Source organism: Haplochromis burtoni, unplaced genomic scaffold, assembly GCF_018398535.1.
Source record: "Haplochromis burtoni strain Fernald_Lab_line unplaced genomic scaffold, NCSU_Asbu1 Contig_158, whole genome shotgun sequence".
Lineage (NCBI taxonomy): Eukaryota > Metazoa > Chordata > Actinopteri > Cichliformes > Cichlidae > Haplochromis > Haplochromis burtoni.
In genome coordinates this window covers 1,428,434-1,449,872 of record NW_024582519.1, presented here as the reverse complement: position 1 = coordinate 1,449,872, position 21,439 = coordinate 1,428,434, and the positions used below count along the sequence as shown (strand labels likewise).

At 40.5% G+C, this 21,439-nt stretch overlaps 1 protein-coding gene across 6 annotated transcripts in view; it reads right to left on the bottom strand.

Annotated features, from left to right (window-relative positions):
• Positions 1-2,187: 2,187 nt before the first annotated feature.
• LOC102296816 (hedgehog interacting protein) overlaps positions 2,188-21,439 on the bottom strand; it is a 37,878-nt gene continuing 18,626 nt past the window's right edge. For all 6 annotated transcript variants that reach the window (XM_005932313.3, XM_014336821.2, XM_005932315.2 and 3 more), the window contains exons 5-13: positions 20,660-20,811; positions 17,950-18,123; positions 17,688-17,831; positions 16,233-16,351; positions 14,929-15,052; positions 14,031-14,176; positions 12,720-12,801; positions 4,784-4,932; positions 2,188-4,602 (exon numbers count right to left, since the gene is read on the bottom strand). In XM_005932313.3, the coding sequence (XP_005932375.1) occupies positions 4,406-4,602; positions 4,784-4,932; positions 12,720-12,801; positions 14,031-14,176; positions 14,929-15,052; positions 16,233-16,351; positions 17,688-17,831; positions 17,950-18,123; positions 20,660-20,811 (1,287 nt within the window). In that variant the 3' untranslated portion in view covers positions 2,188-4,405. The remainder of the gene's footprint in view (positions 4,603-4,783; positions 4,933-12,719; positions 12,802-14,030; positions 14,177-14,928; positions 15,053-16,232; positions 16,352-17,687; positions 17,832-17,949; positions 18,124-20,659; positions 20,812-21,439) is intronic.

The following is a 21,439-nucleotide window of genomic DNA, read 5'->3' as shown; positions in this document are numbered from 1 at the left end:
CATGGAGAGATTGCCCTAGCTGTGATTGAAAAGCGATATAATCACATGCTACTGTGAAAGGATGATTTTGTGGTCTGATTATTGAACTGCTTCCTGTTGGAGTGCTACCAAATTACTCGCCGAGGGACTTCCAGCTTGAATCAACACAGTGTTTGGATTCCTCCATCAGCTGAAGTCACCCAAATGACTGTGGTGAATAGATGTGGATAATTAATGGGATTTTTGTTATTTTACTTTAACAGTTAGTATGTAATAGTTGGTACCACACAGTGTAAAAGATGGGTGTATCCATCTACCACTGGTTTCTGGCATTTTGAAGCTTCCATGCTAGCATTTTGGCTGCCACCTGGTTTTTTTTTGATAGGGGTGCAAAGCGCACACACACACACACACACACACACACACACACACACACACACACACACACACGCTAATTAGTGCTAAGTGAATTCACACAGTGAAATGGTTCAATTTAAAGATTCAAAGTAGTGGATGAGGCCTAGCAGATGCTAATCACCTAAACTCACCTGTGTAAGGACACCTGTCAATCAGAAATACCATGCCCTTAACTCAGTTATCCAGCTGGACGAGTTTAAATATAAATCATCACACTCAAGACTTGTTTTGTGGAACACACTATCCACACAGGCCAATATTACTTTTTACACTTCTCGATACTTTAACTTGAGTTTGAGTTTAACATGGGAGTCTATGGGGACTGACTCCCTTTAGGACCCAGCCTAAAATGGCACCCACAGAGATGTAGTCTCCGTTATCCCCGCATTGGCTTCATTTGTCATCTGTAGGGATGGGTATCGTTTAGGTTTTATTCGATACCAGTACCAAACCAGTACTTTTGAAACGGTGCCGGTGCTTAAACAGTGCTTGAACCGGTGCTTAAAGAATGGAGAACACAAAATTGGTCCAAAAACCTCTCATGTTCAGCTGGGTTTTTTTGTAAAAAGATAAAAAAAAAAAATAATAAAAAAAGATAACAAAAAGATAAAAAAGATAAAATGAAATAATGATAAATGATAAGTGATAAAATGATAAGATAAGATAAGATAACAATGTTAGCCTTTTCTGCAGCTATGGGGCATATATGGTATCACTCTTGGCTGGAAGCAGTGCTTAAACAATGGAAAAAACACCAACTTTGTCCAAAAACCTCTCATGTTTAACTGTTTTCCACTTTTTCTTTGGTCATTTTAGCCTTTTTGGCCAGGGTGAAGGGAGTATCTGCCATCAAACAAGAAGACAGCCGCATGTAGCTATGATGATGTTTGCTAGTTCACCTTACATGCATTAATGTAATAACGTGGTTAGCCTACTCAACGTAAATTACACACGAACAACATTAAGCTACTCACGCAGAGAAGAACGGCTGCTGCTGCCATCATCATCCGTCATCATTTCTGCTACACTGGCAGGGCTAGGGGCCAGGACTCTCCTCTTCGGGTTTTTGGGGGATGTTGCTAACTCCAGGTCCGATAACGGGCACCACACCCACAGTAGATGTGCCCGGTGTGAGGTCTCGCAGCAAGCTATCAAATACGGCGCATTTCTCAGCTTTTAACAAAATGCTATACGTCGCCAGGTTCGTCGAGTTAACTTCTTTGCACAGTATCACCTTATAGCACTTGTTGCAGGCTGCTGAGTTTGCATCTTTTGCTGTGAAGTACAGCCAGAGTTTGACCGCCTCGCCGTGGGCGTTTTTAATCTGTAGCTCTGCTCTAAAAGAACATACGTACCTGGGCCCGCCTACTATCCTTGGAAACGTAAAATGATTGGCTAGAATCTAAAGTGTATGACATCTCAGGAAAAAAAAGCACAGAAATAAAGCACCAAAATGTGCGCTGCTTTTCGGTCTGGTTACTACCATTTTATATCAGAACCGATACCGGTACCCATCCCTAGTCATCTGTGAAGGTTGCTCCTTTTTCACCAAGCTCTGATTGAATAGGGAACCCTTTAATGGATGTACCACTCCTTCATAAGTCATTCATGAAATGTTTTCACTCCTAATAGTTACATTTATAGTTATGTTGCTCCAAGTTGGTCAATTGTAACTGTTAAAATTTTTTTATGTTATAGTACACACTATGAACTGATTAGAAAATTTATATAAGAAAATCATTTTAAAAATAGATACTTTTTTTTAAACATCTTAAACAAGAGAGACAAATATTTCAGACATGCTATACATTTTAATAGACATATTGATATTTCTGAAGAGAAACCAAGTTATCCCTACTTTTATTTACAATACAGGAATACAAAATTGTCACATACAGTACAATGGTAAAAACAACATAGAGAATTTAAATAATTATTTTATTTGTGTAACTACTTAAATAATGAAAATGGTTATTCTATTCACACCACGCCGTCTCAGCAGCTACAATGCAACTTTCACATTAAGTGCTAAAAAATTATAATTTTCCATTTTACAGCATGAATTCCTTTTTGATGTTTTAAGACCAGGTACAGTTGTTTTATTTCAGCAAACACAAGGAAAGCAGGAGATGAACAATAAGCACATCATTTATGGCCACTAAACTTCAATTGACTAAACTTCAATTGAAAATCAAGTTATTGAAACTAGATTTTCAAAATAAAAGCTGTGGATAAAGTACAAGGATAAATATTTTCCTTAAAAACTTAAAACAACAGCTGTCAGTTCTGGGAAGACTGGCTTTACGGGTAGTGAAGAAGAAAAGTAAAAAAATTAAATGTTCTTATTAGGAGGAGTCTCGGGTTTGAAAGAATGCATCTATATGCATCTATAATAACAAACACATTCTTAAAATTTCTTGCCTTACTCTGGAAATGCTCACAAGAGAATTTGCACTTTCTTCCTCAGGTTAATGCCAGCCCTGCCTCTGAGCTCCTTCCACACTGACTTGGTGGCCTGTCGAGATCTTTGATCATCTTACTACAGAAGCACAATTCTGACGGTCTTGCTGTGGGGATGGGGGTGGGTGGGTTTTAGATGAGCTTCACCAACTGCTCCGAATGACTATTTGCAGGCACAGACATGCGTTACTTGTACTCTGGGCGAAAAAAGAAAACATCCTCGCGTGTCTTTTATAAAAGCTGCATATGTATAAGTACAACATGAAATGACATGAACTGACGAGCTTAGTGTAAAATTGCTTTCTATAAACACCATATTCTCCCATATATTATTACGCTTAAAAAAATAAACCCTCCTCTATGATAACAATAGTAATGCTATAGATTTTTTTGTAGATTTTTTCTTGTATTACTAAGTAGGTAAGCTCTATTGGAAATATACATCAGCGCGTTTCATCCCTTCCCTTTATAGTTTTGACTTCAGCTTTCTGCTTCAGTGTGTGACGCAATGAAAAGAGTTTGTTAAACCATACCTGTGACAGTGTGCTGTGTGAACGTGTGGAGCTGAAACTACTCTCATTGCGCTTTTAATAAATGTTGAAATTAATTTTGAATAAAAAAGTGAATGAAAGGAAAACGATACAGTGCATGGGAATCGAACACTCCATTCAAATTGCATGAAACTGGCGCTGACAAAGTACAATGTTCTCAACTCGCTCATTCCTACGTCTGTGTGTAGATCCTCTCTGTACACTGATAGCAAATGAGTGATACGTTCTTTATACTGTAAATTGCTGTTTATGACTATGTACCCACAAACTGAACACAACATAAATGAGTCAACACAGCCTTCCTCTTGTTAGTGCTTTTGGAATAGTAAAGCAAAAAGCACTGCAGGCTCTATGAGATGCATGCCTCGTGCTCACAGTCTGAGTGCGTAGACATTTATTTCTTTGCTAGGTTTTCAACGGACCGTGAACACAAACTGCATCTTGAGCCACCCAATTCTGAATCCTTAATGAACTCCTGAATAATCAACTGTCTCCACTGAAATGCCTCAAACTCCATTTTTCGTAAGGCAGCATAAAAGTCTCGGGGTTTTAACAGTCCGCTCCGGCAGAGTTCCTGTTCCTGTGGAGCCAGTGAAGGCGTTTTTAGAGCAGCAGAGGAAATGTCTTAGTGGAACTCATCAATCAGCGCTCTGCAGGGCTCTCTGAAATGTGAACACGGCTTGGATGCCAGGCCTGGTGTTCAGGAACAAGTAGCTTATAGGTAAGGAGAGGAAAAGCTTGGTATGGTGATGTGGTTTAAAAGCAGTCTGATGGGGTCCTGCATGTATGTGTGTGTGTGTGTGTGTGTGTGTGTGTGTGTGTGTGTGTGTGTGTGTGTGTGTGTGTGTGTGTGTGTTTGTGTGTGCTTGCCCGTGAGAATGTGAGGGGAAATTAAGGTGCCATATTTAGCAAACCTCTTTAAGAGTCTTTTGAGGGCAAAAGGTAGATGTGTGTAGACTTGAGGATGGATGATGGGGAGCGGCCCCCTCCGCACACCACTATACGACGTACTTGGTCAGGTCTAAGAGGTACGAGGTCATGTCGATGATGTGGTCCACTATCCCGCCGTTCTCCTGGTCGTTGGGCATACCCCGCTCGCTCTTCTCACACTGGTTGCCGGAGTAGCCACTCTTACACAGGCACTTGTTGGGCTCCACGCAGACTCCTCCATTGCGGCAGGCTGGTTCACATTTGGCTACAGTCACAGGGTATGAGAGAGTGAAAACACTTTAAACTTTGTTTTATTCAGACGTACTCTGATTTCTGATTAGGAAAATTATGGCAGATATTACTGAACATCTTTTCCACATCTGAAGTGAAAGAACACGTCGATGTTGGTCCATGTTATACGCTGAGGGCGACAGATGCACTCTTACCGACTCGGCAGAATTGTCCTTCCCAGCTGGGGTTGCAGCAGCATTTGCCGGTGGGAGTACAGCGGCCGTTCTTACAGTGTCTGGAACAAGCTGTCATCAGCAGCTCCGGTGGCTCCACCTGATGCTGGCACTCCTTAGGGGTGTAAGGCCTGCAGCAATTGTTAAAAAAACAGAAGAAGACAAAGTAAGTATTCAGCAGACAGAAGCCTCTCAATATGGTGATTAAGCCACAGCGACACAGTGACAATTTATTATAACCAAATAAATAATACAAGACATTTCAAGTTAATAACCGGAGAACATATTTCAACTCTTAATAATAATAATAACACATAATCAGAATTGTGTTGATTTATGAAGGGAAAATGTGGTTTAAAGGCATGTAGCTTTGGTATAATTCACTGTTTGGATGACTGCATGTCAAGAGATGTGCTATATGTTGTTTAAATTCTACCTATTAATCAGCATCTGCCTCAAATGAATGAACTGCTGTTGTGTCCAAAACAGAAATCAGTCATTCAGCGTTCACGGGTCGTTTAATTGGGCTTACACAAGTCTGTTTAGAGGTTTGAGCCTCGCCCACAAACACATTTAGTTGCCAGATCACAACAGTTTCTACAAAGTTTCACGCAACCTTTTTAAAAAAAAAAAAGTCCTGTTAAACAAAAAGCTGAGACTAAACAAAAACAAAACACTCATCCAACTCACACTGGCTGAGCTACACAGTAACACTATACCATGATTTAGGATGGGACTGTAGGAAATGTGTTCTATTTAAGCATCTAACACTTGACTGTGATGTATTGTGGTAGCTATTTATTTACCGCAAAGCTATTTTTGAATGGTACAACAAGACAAATCTGCCATCGCACGCTGCGTCCGTGATCTCAGGTTTTCGAGCCTATCAGGTTTTGTTGATATGTAACTTAAGTGGGAAAGCACTTTTGAAGTGAGGGACTTTAAGATGTAAACTTTTAACTTGCCAAGTTAAAAATTTATGTATTTGCTCCTGAAGGAGGCGTGTGTTTCTTTTTCCAGTGACATGCTGTTAAAGTGACGGGGGCTCTTTTTCTACGCATTACCAATTAATAGCAAGTTAATATTTAAGCGTGTAGTTGGGACATGAGCCGCTTCATGTGTGGTTGTTTTTGTTTTGACTTCTTATTCGAAGAACGAAACGACATACGGGGTTAAAGCATGGCTCCCACAGATATGAACACGGTTTGGAAAATGCACACAGACACAAACAGAAACATCTCCACACCATATGTGTCAAGTTTGAACACCAGAGAAGCATATCATTCCATATTAAGACAAACATCCAGACACGCACATCAGCAAATGGGCTGAAACACAATTATTTCATATCACGCTCCTCAAATCTGGAAATAATACAGTGAGTGCGTAATCAAGTTCGAATGTGAAGCGTCTGTTGGTGCGCACACACACACACACACACACACACACACACACACACACACACACACACACACTTGCTAGTGTGTACATTTGTGAAAAGGAGAGAGAGGAAGAAAAATAGATGTGTAAACATTTCTGCTGTACTATACTACAAAACATTGTTGGACATTAAGGCGTGTGCGCATATGTCTGACACACAGGCAGGGTAACTGGACTCTTGTGGACCGGTGCTGGTATGAGAGGCGTGAGCAGTGAGGTCACTGAATGTGTATGTATGTAATTCTCACTCCACGATAGGACGGGCCTCATCAATCATGGCAGGGGAGCAAATAGTCAATCAGCAGGAGAAGCCAAAACTAGATTGAAGACATACAACCAGCAATTTGTATATTAAAGCTCAAATCAGCTATTTTTAGAATACATATTACTTCCATCTGGGTAGCTGTTCCTATGGTAGTCACGTTTTACGTTACAATAACATCTCAGAACTTATCAGAGTCTTACGATTGTGTTCTTTCCTGTTTTACCTGTCTCTAAGAGCAAAGGCTGCCCGCAAATGGCATCAATAAGCTTTTCCTCCATTTCTGAGTGTCGGAGGTGTCATAAGAGTTGCTCTGACAGGTTTTGGTAATGCGGTGTAAATGCCAACCTGGATTTGCATGTAGTAGCCCCACTGAGCAGGTTCTGTGAGTAATGAAGCTGCTCAAAGTGTTTACTTTGTGTTTGTTGTGGAAGCACCACTAGATACTCATTCTATTCTGCTTTGGTGAGGTGCTGATCACCTGTTCCAGCAGTCGGTACTTCAGTATAAATTATTTTCATTTTACTTGCTGTACAGATTTAAATGAAAGATGCAGTTTTATTACAAAAAATACTAACAACTGGGGGATAAATACACTTGATTTTGTGCATACTAATTATATATTTGAAGAATTTCACAAATATATGTTAAATAAAGAAAATCTTAAATGCTGATTTCCTGATTTGAAACGTGTGCTGCAGGTGTTCTGACAGACACACTGCCTGTGTGTATGTGTTAAAGTTGCTTTAAATTTTGAGGATGGAGTGTCGGTGGGGGTTGATTCCCATGCTCCCATCAGCACCCAACTCCATACTCCATCTCTGCTGGCTTTTGTTGCTGCAGGCTGCATGTAGTTAAAAAAAAAAAAAGAGCAAAAGAGGGGAGAAAACAGAAAGAGAAGGAGAGGGAGAAAGAGTAAGAGTCCCTAGAGAATTGGGGGGGCTGGTCTGTAGCTAACACTGTTAATAGCAGGCAGGGGTCAGCAGCGCTACTAAACAGCCTGTACGACTGCCAGGGTGGCTGTGAAAACAGCACCTGCTGGTAGCACCACTTGACAAAGGCAGCTGGGTCAACAGCCACTGTGGGAATTTATCAACTTTGGGAGGGGTGGCGTATGTGTGAGAGTAAGGGAGTGGGAGAAGGCGATAGTGCTTCCACAAGAGTTACAAGTGGAGAGACAGAAAGAAAACAACTAAAGTCAGAGAGTGGTATGAGACACTGATCATGCCATAACTGAACATAAAACAGAGCAAAAAGTGACAAAGCACGCAAGCACAGCTGCAAAGATAACATACAGAACAGGGCAGATGAATGCAGGATCAGGTTCTTTGTGTCCTCTCTTCTTCCCTTACGTCAGCTAAACATTAACAGTGACCATCCTTCAAATCTTCCATGTCGAAGGAGTGCGAATGCTCTGCCTCAAACTTGTTGTCAGTGTGTATCTGTGTTTAGCTTGTTAGCTCGCAGGGTCTGTTTGATTGACACGAGGTGTATGTGAGAAAAGGGCTATGGAGTGGTGTACACTGTGCACTCTAACAATGGCCTAATCAAACGGCCCAGTGTGGTCTCTTTTGCTGTTTTGTCATCCAACTCCATTGTTTGGGGGCTCCTTTTGTAACTTCTTTCCTTGTTTTAATTGTGTAAGAAATTTACTGTGTATTGTAGGAGCCAGGGCTATTCAGTGGGACTAGCAAGCAGCTTTGTCAAGGGGAGGACCACAGCGGAGATGTAGGAAGATTTAGGAGGGATAGGAAAATAAAGAAAAGACTTTTTTTTTTCCTGTAGCGTGCTGGGAGCTGGCGTACCACACACGCACACAAGCTCGCATGTGCGTGTGTACCCACCACCCACATGGTTTACATCTATGCACACAACACACAGAAAAGCACACATACAGATAAATATATCCACGAAGGAGCACCCGTGGTCTCCTTCCTCAGCACATCTAGTGATTTGTGACTTCCATGTCTAATGCAGTTCATAAAGGAGGTCCCAGGGCCCTATTTGAAGTTCACTGTGTCTTTTTAAGGGCTCTGCTCACTGTAATTCAATCAGTCTAGCTTGCAGCTGACAAAACCCGAACGTGTGAAAAGTCCTTCTCAATACTGCTTTCCCTGTGACGAGCTGCAACATGAAGAATGGCAAATTGCATTTTGTACCAGAAAGCAGCAGGAGATCTGGCTCTATATGTTAATTAAGCTCCTGCCAAGGACTGACCGTAGGAGCAAGGTGGGGGTGCAACGTGGGGATTCTGAATTATGATGTGATAAACACGTAACTTTACTGTATGACCCTCAGAACAGGTAAAAGGACATAAAACAGGTTTGTTCCTGGCACAAATATAATGCTTTCACTGTACAAATAATTGTTATTAAATGCAGACTCAGTGGGACAGAAAAGAAGCAAAACCCAGGCCCTGAATACCTGCAGTATGTTCGAGGCATACTCGGGAGTGCAGAACCAGGGTTACTGATGTATGTTAAAGACAAGCAACAAAGGGTGGAAATTACATTTAATCACTTTGCTGTGGAAAGGTGAAACATTAAACATGCTTACACAGATACCTATTCTTATCCTCTAAACTCTAAGGTCCTCTCATTGATCATTAAACCACAACCACATCTTACAGTCACCACACTGAGATACGGTCAGTAAAGATATTAATGATAAATATTAATGCATATTTCTATCCCACTGCAACACCAAAAACAAGCCGCGCCTTTCTACATTCTTGCTTTCTCTCGCGTACAACCTCAGTCACACCACACCCATTCGGCATGTTTCAAAATGCATGGTGGCCTATTTATTATTGGAGGGGTACTCCAACTGACAAACAAATACCTAAAAATGAAGTCATTTGGCCAGGACGTGTTTACACAAACACTGCTGAGGGATTTTATGGTTGATGTTTCCTTGTAAGCCTTTACCGCTCCCCCTAACGGTTCCTCTTTTTCCCACTCTATGTTCCCAAACACAAAGTTGATTAAAACACAGCGTGAGATGCTATACCGGGCCACAAAAACCACCACACTCTAAAACAAACCTCTGTCTGAATGGGCTTCAGAGTCCAGATGTCCCTGCAGTAGGGAAGAGAAAAGAAGGGAGGACCACCAGACTTGATAACGTGCTGGGGTCAGACACGTTAGCTACCCTATTCATTTCCCCCCCCTTTGCCCCCTCTCTCCATCCTCCCTGTAACAAAATCCTAATAACGAAGCCAGAGTGTATTAGGAGTCAGGACTCTAACACCACAGGGTCCACACAAACTAAACAAGTCCAGTTGATGGTGGAAAGAACTGTTCTCTGGGAGAAACGCGTCCAGCAGCCATGCCAGAAAACATAAATACGAAGCAAGCCATCAGGGCCCCCTTTGAAACATCTGTACTGTAATTAACTGTGCTAATGCCTGGGTGGCACTGCCGTCACCCAGGAATAATAAGATGTGAATATGTTTCTATTGTGTTCTTTCTCCTCAGTATGCTTATGCTACTTTATTTACTTCTCTTAATCACAAGCCACTCATTCACTTGAACCGGTAGGCCTACAGGATCTTATGCTCTCATCTCCCTGCAAAAGCACTGATTAAAAAGATAAAGCACAATCACTGAGTGGGTTTGGCTTGAGACATTATATGCAGTTGGTTTGAATTACAAAGTCTTCTTATGTTTGAAGTGATTTCTGTACTGCAAATATTACGGATCAAACTTTTTATACATCCCTCTTGTATTTTTGTGGGTCAAATTCATTCCGTTTTCATATTTCCTCATCTTGAGTGACAAATGTTTTTCACATGTACTTGGCTCTCCAAGCAGAGTTTATAGATCTATCACTATCAGAATGATTTCTAATACTGCGATGCATATGGTAAGGATTATGATATGGTGACATGTACTGACATATAAATGATGAAGCTGCACTTGTGCACATGTTCCCTCCACAGCTAATTAAGCATTAAACTGGAAAAGAAATGGATTTCACCTCCCAAAGGGAAGTAGACGTGTGCTGGAGGGTTCGAATCCACCACCCAGCTGTGGTCTTCTCTGCCTGCGTGTTTGAGCTTCCTCCCACGGTCCAAAGATACGCATGTTAGGTTAATTAGTGCTTCTAGACTGGATGTAGGTGTGAATGGCTGTCTGTCTCTCTGTGTTAGACTACAATAGACTGGCGACCTGTCCAAAGTGTACCCCACCTCTTCCCCTATGACAGCCAAGATAGACTCTAATCCCTCTGTGACCCTGAATTCAATAAGTGGAAGAAAATGAATGGATAGTGTATCTACATGGATATTTTGGCTATACAGAGTTTGTCCATATCACCCTGTTAGTGGTTAATATGTTGAAATGTCGCTACTTGACAACAGGTGTCTTTGTCTTTTCCCTCACACTTACCAAAATATCACTGTTGCATATTTAGCATCTAACCAGTAGACAAAAGTTGAATAAAGCAATAGAATCAGTGCTGCTAGCAGTGTTTTTCTAAGCAAACAATTTGAAAGGCTATTTTTTTTTCTCCAGTAACCACTCAGCATCCATTCTGGGAAGCTGTAATGTGCATAAACAATTCTACTTGCAGGAATGTGTGTAAGCAGTGAGGATGACACTGTTCTTCAATGTGATGATCTATGAGTAACTAAGATCTCATAATATGCTGTTAGGTTCATCTAAATTTCACAACAAAACAATCACAGCATGAAAATAAAGCTGGTGGTTTACTGTAGTTCTTCCATCTGTAATAGGCAGTCCTGATTAGGGGTGTTACCGGATATGACTTTGCTAACAGTGAAGTATTCACCTGCATTAACACTTGGTGTGCAGCAAGTCAGAACAGCAGAGGTGTGTGGGTACGAGGATTGTAAAAAATATGTATATGTATATGTGTATATATATACACATATATATACATACATACATATACATATATCTCAATACTAAGAAACTAACTGACAATACAAAATTAATACTGATTAGATCATCTTTAGCAATAGTATTGATATCGGCACACACACACACACACACACACACACACACACACACACACACACACACACACACACACACACACACACACACACATCATAGATAACTGCGTAGAACCTAGCTGTTGTCTACAAGCATTATCCATCTACCGGTAACTATTAACAGTTACCTTATAGCCACACTAGCTGTCTATTATCATTAGTTAAGAAAGAGGCTAGCAGCTATGGCTGATATAAAAAAAAAAATGATAACCTTAATGCTTGAGAAAACCTCCTGCCTGTCTGTAATCCTAATACAATGAGTTCATTTACCATGATATCACAAATATTTGTATCTAGAAAGTATTGTGTTTCTTTTGTTTTTGATCAAAAATAAAAAATATGGTGCCAAGTCACGAAAAGTGCAGTGCAACCTCAGCCAACCTTACATGTTTACCTTACTGTATTTTCTTTATGTCTGGCAACCTAAAAATGCTGTCATCATTGATGTTATTCGTTTTATTGTTCTAAGAGGAAGTGTAATTTTTATCAAAATCAAAAATTCAAAAATTGTATCTAGTATTTAGAATATTTTCCTGGGTATAAGTGTCAAGCTTGAAAATCAAGTATCGTGACAACCTTAGTACATACAGCGTTTGCTGCTTCACCTTTCAGATATCATCCTCCTGAATTATTTTTCCAAACTTTAGCTGTGATTATGAATTCATGATATCGGTTAAACAACTTCACACTGTTGAATTATTTGCTTGTATTTTTTAATTTTTTTAACCTCCTTAACTTTTTAAAGCTGCGTTAATATGCCTAAAACAGTTAACGGTAAGAATTGGCTAATAGGCTAATAACATGCTAAGGTAACAATTATAATTGCTGTCTAAAAAAAATCCCAAATTCTCCAATACTTGGGAATGGCTGTCCTGCTTGAATATACTGAAAATAATCTGTGTTGTTGTTGACAGGAATCACAATCAACACTTAAAGCTACTGAAAATGTTGTTCAGACTAACTCGAGCGAATAACTCAATTACAACCTTTGGGGAATGAGTTTATAACTAAACTCAACTCAAGAGAGAGCGATTTACCAGTAGTTTTGTCTCTCATTGTCTTGGTTTGCCCTCTTGTGGACGTAATGCAGGATTTTTTAATGAATAGCTGAATGTCCTCCCCACTAAGAAGGAATCACTTAATCATCGAACAACTAACTACATACCAGCACAAATTACCAAGGGACTTCCTGCTTTTACCTTTTCGGGTCCACCAGCTTGTAGAGTTTCCCGCTGTGTGACTGCACCATGCTTTTACTACTTGCAAGTATGTAGACTTCACCTGCAAAAGAAGAACAGTTAAGTGGGAATGCCATCAGCATCATCTGCATGAAATACTTCCAATGTCCGAACAACTATTCAGCAGATCCCAGTGCCAAACTAAAGAAGAGACAAGACAAGACAAGGAAACACAAGAAAATGAAAGGGGAGGACATGAGGGGTTTAGGAAAATGAGTGTATCACAGGCTTCTACATTTCTGCACTTGCCAATGGATTTTAAAAAAGAGTTTAATGAGACAATTGGATACTCATGACTGGGAACCAGGCAGATGATTTAATGAGGAACAAGCCTGCAAGAAAATTCCATAGGGGGACAAATTGTAAACATCTGTCTGTGGGGCCTCTTTTTTGGGACATAGGCCTGGCCCCCACTGCAATTCTTGCACCACTTGCAAATCCTGATCGAATACAGAAATCTTTAAATATCTCGTCAAACAATAACTCCAAGACCTGGCAACAACTGTGATCAAAGATTTCTGATGGCCGGGCGAACAATTTACATCATGTGTTCATTTTAATCAGAAACATCAGAGCTCACGGTTTACAATTCTTCGAGTGTGTGGTGGGGATCCAACTTATAAAACTGTCTTCTGTCAGTTCATTTCAGGTTACTCTGCATATATTAACTTAATCTTTAACTTGCCCAGAGAAACACTTAACACATGTCATGGTGGCACAGTGAATTAAGGAGGTTTGGAAGATTATGACTATCCTACAAAAATGACAACTAACTAAGATGTTTGGACTACTTAATGAGAGGCGTGTTGGCTTTAACATCCATCCATCCAGTCGCATGTTTATCAGGGTTGTGGGGGGCCTATCTCAGCTAACATAGGGTGAGAGGCAGGGTACACCCTTGACAGGTCACCAGTCTGATGCAGGGCTAACACATGCACACTCCACACAGAAAGGCCTTGGCCAGACAGTGGTGTTTTGAGGCAACAGTGCTAACCATCACGCCACCATGCTGCCTGTTTTCAGATTTTCAGTGGTGTTTTATGCTGTGGTTATGTGTGTTATGTATGTATGTGCTGTACACACAGACATACACACACAGAGTCAACAAGCCTTCAAGGAGTCATGGATTAAAACCCTTGCTTCAGAAAATATGTCATAACATAGGTCAGGTGTAAATCTAAAGAAAGATCAGTGCAAGAGAGAAAAGAAACAAAGATAAAAGATCTCAGAAGCAATTACATTTTTAGCTTTTTTATTAATTGCCATACTAACCCAGTTCATCCTCTCCAAAACCCAAGATGTGTCCAACAAGCATAGTGCCACAGGAGTCAGCTGAGCCCAGGCACAGAGCTTTTTCCTGCCACTCTTCACCACTCGCTGATGTGGAAGATGTAGACTTCTGAAGGATGCGAAGGTTACTAAAGTGAAAAGTAAAAATACTCATGGTAAGTGACTGCAGACTGGATGATACTGTAAAAGGTTTAGTACTACATTTGTGCACAGGGGAGAAAGCAAAAGAAATCAACTGTAGTAGCATGGTACAGCATGGTTCATGACCCATCTTCTTTTTCTACACCATGTCCCACATGGTGTTAGTTAGGAAGTCAGCCTTTAGTTTCAAAACAAACATCATGCCGGAGCCTTCACTTTGCCACAACAAAATGCTCCCAAATTGTAATAAGGCACAGAATTAACTGACCACACATTGTTTTAAACACGGTGCCAGCTTGCGATAATTGGACGGATTGGGGAGGGGACACACTTTACCCCCTTTGTTTACTCAACTGTCAGTGTTTGACATCAGCAAAACAGAGAAAACCAGAGAAACCAGAGAAAAGTGTGAACAGCACAGAGAACAATGTGTAATCTCCACTGACACTCAATGGTCCTCGCTGTCATGGTGACATGGGAGTCTATGTTTTCCTCCCATGTGGATGAACTTGGTGTTTACACTGGCACATGCTAATGCAAAGGAAATAGTTTTTAATATTAGAAGAAAAGTCATGTTGATCTTACTAAGTCATAAATCAACTCTGGGAGGATAAAGATGTTAGAATGACTTTGAAATATAGAATTTTGTCATCATGTAAACAGTTAATTCTTAAAAACATACAGCTACTTAAATAGTCTCTTTAAATATATTAATCAGTCATTTCTTTATTGTACTTACCCATTTTTATCTCCAAAGACATAACTGCCATAAAGTCTCCTAGACTGACAGCCCCTGTAGATGAAACCCCCCACAGGTGGTGCTCCACCACTGGAATGCAGGTCATAGGCAGAGGGCTCATTTTCTATTGGGACAAGGAGACATAGGTCTTATTTAGGCACTTCCAATAGACTCATAGACCTACTGCCATTCATCTGTAACACCATCACAAACTGTCTGCATGCATGTTTTATCCCAGAGACAATCTCTTCTGTCTCACTGATGTTGCAGGGATTGTAATCTACTTAACTGCTTTTCTTGATTCATGCACTGGTGTTGTTTTGTTTGTTTTGGAATCAAAAACATAGACCATGTTCATCAGACATAATTGCTGTGTTGTTTATATGAGACACAAAAAAGGAGGAAAGAGGGAATTCTAGATTTAAATCGGACGTGTTTTATCAAAACTGGAAAAGAATGTATTGATCTTTTATTCAAAGGCGTGATGGTGAGGCAATGTGGCACATTTACTGGATTACGATTTCTTGGCAAGGAAAAATATGAATGGAGGTTTGCCGCCCTTAAAAATTTATGATCCGAGACGGGGTGTGCTCATTTCCCAACCGTAATCACTTTGGAGTTTGGGTAACTGGCTAAATCGGGCATCAGGCCAAGAGAGAGGTGGTCTGTGGCAAGAAGTGACATTTTCAAATGGAGTGAGAGATCAAAGTTAAGGATTAACTTAGCGCAAGGATAACCTGCCTCATATATTTTGGAACAAAGAGCTGTAATTTTCTTTTTGTGGAAAAAGGAAGGATAAGCAGTGTAAAGTGCTGCTGTTATTGATTATTTTCTAAATGTGAGAAGAGCTAGATTCCTCTCAGCTGTGTTTTCAACAGCGCCAAACCATCATCTAGACAGTTATTATTGTTGACAGCTTTAAATCTTACTTGTGGACACCATCTTACATTCCACTGGCAAATCTACACACCACAAGTGGGGAATATTTCTGGATCACATCATTTTTACATTTAACCTTCACTGTTTCTGCACTCAACCTGGTGTGTTTCTGAATCTGTTGCCAAAACACTGTTCTTACAAAATGAAAGACATTCATAAAAACACATGTCACTTTCAGGGAAATAAATGTGAAAGGTTATCCAGGATGTTAATGTATTTTCACTTCATTCTCAGGATGTAATGCAATCAAACAAAACTCCAGCAAAGACTGTGCACAACTGGGTATATTAAAACTCCTTCCAAACATGCGAAAAAGGTAAATATTGTGAACATTTTTGGAAATTCTCATGGAAATTGTAACTCACCATAATCGCCCCCCTTAGTAATTTCCAGTATTCTTCCTGCTGTTGTGTTTCTGCCACTGGCATCTGTACAGAGGATTACAAGACTCCCATTGTCTGACTGAAGTCGATCCACTGCACACCTACAGAGCACAGCGTGCCAGGAATGAATATAACATAACTAGAAGTAATATCCAAACACCAAACAAATAAAAGGTGGCAATACAACAAAAGCACAAAAAGGTAATTTGCATGCAGTTGACTATTTCTTTATTGTAACGATGCATCTTGGTAAGAACTTTTATACCGTTGGAAAGCTTGTTTATTTCCCATTAAAGCTAGTGCTACATTTGTTCTGGGTTGAGCACCAGAGTTGAGCATGTGCTGAACAGCTTGTTCTGCTATTGAGTCTTGTTTCGAACTTCTAGTAGCCTAGTTGCTGACAATCAGGTGCCTGACTGGCTAGTGTTTAGCAGCATCTTGGGATGAGCACGGACCGTGGTACACCGGTCAGTTGGTGTATGCCCCAGGCCATGTTTGACTGATCTTTATAGGGCTGTCCCATAGGGCTACTTCCAGCTGATGTTAAGCAAAAACCAAGCTGCTGCATTATTTGGAGGGAGGCCTACTGCCACCTCCAAAGTGAAGTTCCATAAATTGGGCAATGCCAGAGACAGGCTACAAGGTAGGCGTCTCCGTCAGGTTGTTTCCTCACTCTCAGCACTTGTGAATCATAGGCAGTCTTCTACAAAACTACAGTCAAGGTTTGCAAGATGACACGGCCAACAGCTTTCTACCAAGACAACCCTGAACAGTCTGCACACAGCTAGTCTCCAGTCTCACAGGGCTGCCATGACTGCCTTCCACTGCTGGCATCAGCAACATGTGCACAGGAACCTGAACATGTGGAGGAACGTGACATTTAGCAGTAAGTCCAGGTTGATGCCATCACACAGGAGTGTGACCAAGCTGGTGACCAGCTGTTGTGGCTGTGTATAGTTCTATATAGCATCAAATGACAACAGCAGTCACCTCAACATACTTTATACTGACATACTATATACTAAGGTAGAGACCCTACAATAATACAGAGAAAATCCCAACAATCAAATGAGACATTTTGATCAAGCTCTTGGGAACAGTAGGAAGGAAAAACACTGTTTTAAAAAGGAAGAAGTTTTCATGGGTGCAGATCATATATCAAACTCTGTTGTTCAACCTGTAAATGGATTTTACTTGTGTCACCATATAAGAGGAAATAAACAGGCTTTCCAACTGTATAAGATTTATTGCCGGGAAGCATTGTTAACAACAGAGAAACAATCGACCCAACACAAAATGCCTTACAGTTTGTGCTAAGTTCATATTTTCTACAAGAGCAGTAATGAAAATACCCTATAGTATGAGCAGAATTTCTACATTTGAAAATTGCATATCAGTCATAGCAAGAATCTTTAAAGAGTGCAGTGTTTCACTTACCTGCCTGGATCATGTAATCCATGTGCAAAGATTTCAGGTGGCTGGTTGGTGCTGTTGAAGTAAGGATTGCTCCGTGGTATGGAATATGGAGAAGCACAACTATCTGTGTCTATGTCGACCCTTAGCACAGACCCCGTGAAATCACTGCAAGCAAAAACAAGAACACACATTCAAAATTGTACACGGTAGGTCACAATTGAAACATGGAGCACAAAGCAGTATATAAACATCAATAAAATGACCCTTGGACTTTTGATCTTACCTCAGTCCATCCATTTCTTCCATATCATCCAAAGTGATCATGCCATCTCCCAGGATGATGTGCAACAGACCATCAGGACTAAAAAGAAGTTGGCCCCCAAGGTGCTTCCTATGCAGCTCCGCCACTTCCATTAGTACTCGGACTGTCCTTGTGTCTACCTGGTTTGGGTTCTTCCTGAGAAAATCATAAAAAATTGCAAATGCAAAAAATATTTTTGCTAAACTGTATTTATAAGGAGTACCCACAACATTTCTATACCTTGATGCTTTTACGCTGTCTTATAAATAAATAAGGGGACTTTTGTCTGCTCCCTTATTTTTAAAGGGGTCTGGGTTCAAATGTATGATATCTGAAAGTGGACAGATGGCCAAAAACGTCATTCTGACTGATGTAAAAGCCCCAAACATATGGTCATATAGTGTTTTAAAATATACAATAAAAGATAATGCTGTTAGCCCTGCGTCAGACTGGCGACCTGTCCAAGGTGTACCCCGCCTTTCGCCCTATGACAGCTGGGATAGGCTCCAGCGCCCCCCGCGACCCTGAAAAGGATAAGCGGAAGCGAATGGATGGATGGAAGATAATGCTTTTTGTAAATGAATTTTCTGAACTGTTATCTGCTTTTTCTTGACAAATTTGGTGCAACTTTATATCACACAGACTGTTAATGGGGAGCTGGCAGGTTAAAGGCCATTCAATTCAGCGTTCATGTTTTCACATGTGAAAAGCTCATGGTGATAGTGCATGTTATACATGCACTATCACGATGGATTGTCTGTTTGCTTCAAATAATGACTCTGTTAATGGGTACAATGACACCAAGGCATGGATAAGATATGCTGACATGACACGCGGAACAAAATCCAACATTAAATTACTTTAAATACTTTGTTTTCTGCAGACATTTAGTCTTAATCTAATGTATCGCCAAAGACAGTGGGTGGAGATGTAAAGACAGGGTGCAAAATGTTGCACAATTTCAAGTGAAGTGCAAAATGAGAATTTAGTTTCACAGTATCAGCAACTAATATGGCAAGTTGCGTTGTTTTGGGTAGTCGTGCAATTTTTAAAAAGCCTAAAGTAAAAAAAAAAAAAGTATTTTAAGCTACCATTAAGTACTTTAACTACCATTTCTCTATTGGACCCTCAAATTAAGGACTATGTGCTGCAGTTACCAAGACTGCATGCCAAGATTATAATTAAGATTAGATCATTAAGTCAAACATACAACTGTGATTATGAAAATTAAAATGTAACACTTAAACATGTTCGTGAGAAAAGATTGTTTTCTTAATCACAGGTCATTGTGAAGGGAGTGTAAGGTACAGACACAGGAAAAGGCAAAACAGTGTTATGATAATGAGAGTGTTGCACATCTTATCAAAACACTGTTCTTGGCGATTTGACCTACTTTCTAAATCCTCAAAAGACAAAAATGATCTGTTTTGATTTCTTTGCATGTCTAGAAGAATCCTCAGTGTGCCTTTGAAGGTTTTGTTACCATGGTTTCTTGCAGAAATTGAGGTTAGCAGGTTGGATTTATTAGTGGTATAATCAAAAGATCCACAATTCAGTAATCAGAAACTTCCATATGAGAAAAGTTTGTCCTTTTTATCCGGTTGTTCAGTCTGACGTCACTAGCCGTGTCTGGACCTAAACTCCGCTGCAGGTCCATATATCAAACGATCACTATGGCAATACTGAGAGTTGAAAAACTGTCTAAAGTCTTTCATCTTTAATAAAAATGATCAGCGTTCTGCTCTACCAGGTGTAACAATTGAGTTTAACATCCAGGCATCCATGAAAACGAAATTTATGACATTTAACGGAGTTAGAAGTTAGAAGCTAGCGAGCTAACGAGCTAACTCCCTGCTATCTAAATACAATATAGCATGTCCTGACTGCGGGGTTTTGGAAACAAATTAAAACGTACAGCTCTGTTATCACTTCCAGCATAAATGAAGACAGAAAACTAAAAAGCAGTGACGTTTGTAGGGTTACTGAAGTTGGGCTAGCTGGTATATAATGATGTGCTACGTGACAGCTAGCGACACAGCTATGTTAGCATAATATAAACAAGCTAACTTTTTTTCCACTCGATAAAAGTTAACGTGAGTGTTCTCGGGGTCAGGAACAAATGTAATCGCATGGCAGGATGCTGTAAAAGGACCAAACTTCAGCCAGGAGAACAACTGAAATAATCCATCCATAATACGAGGTTAGTCATTCATATACTGCTGCATGGGCTGGGCTGTAGTTACATCCTAAGGTTTTAAAAACTGAGCTTAAATAAATGATTAGCGGTAATAAAAGCCGAGGGAGGTCAACAGTGATCACTGACTGTTTTAGAAGTGTTTTGAGATCAAATAGAAGAAAATACATAACATTAAACATGTTAACAACACAAAAGCCATATTAAACGCAGACTACTTTAGGCCCGGAAGTAGGATTCGTCATGTCATCACTGAACAACCGGATAGTGTTTAGAATTTAAATAAAATTAAAAACAATGGGAAATGGGAATGTTCACCACATTTCATAGGTACAGTACTACAAATCACAGTTGTCTAAAATGAAAACTGTTTTGCATTCATGTGCTAAAGATGTCTTAAAATAAGTTTGCATATCCAGTCTCTATTAACCTCGACCTTTTATGTACCCTTATGGTGTCATTTCAGGCAGTGGTTTGGTGCACTACTTCTCCCATTACCTCGAAACGGTGTATTCAACTACACGGAGAATGTGGTCGTGTGGTCCGATGGCCCAGCGCTCTTGGTTGGTGGTGTAGGAGACGTAGAGCTTGCCATTCTTCTTATAATTGGGGTGGAATGCCAAGCTTAGCAGGCCCCTTTCATCTCCGCCCTGCAGTCAGATGATAAACACAAAAGATCCAGGAGTTAATTATGTCCCTGCTTGGCTTGTGCTTGGCTGTGTGGGGTTGGAATCACCCCCCTTGGTCATCTTCATCATCCCCAACACACAGTCTCTATACATCCATAACCCCCTGCCTGTTTTAGTTCTCCCACTGTCCCCCCCCCCTTTTTTTTTTAAATTTGACGTTCATCTTCCCTTTCACTTCTTTGCTTTTCTCTCACTCTTGCTTCTATTTCACTACACACCTTTAAAAAATATACTTTTACCAATCATTAGGAAGCATTTGACTCAGGGTTTAGCAGCATCTCCTCTGCAAATCATAGACTTTGCCAGGTCTTCTGCAGCCTGTTTATGTGCGCCTGTCCCCAGGGTCGGGGGCCCCAGTGACGCCCAGACCCTCCCGGTGGCCTCTATTGTGCGGTGATTTGTGTGTGTAATCTTTGGGGGATATCTGTGAATGCTATGCTGAGTGGCTGAAAGAATTTATTAGCTCACTCACAGTTCATAGAGAACACAAAAGTGCAGAGTGCTTCAGTCCCTGCTTTTCGCTCCCCATCCCCTCACTCTTCACTGATTTACACAAAATCCATGCAAAATACGAGGCTTGGAAGGTGGT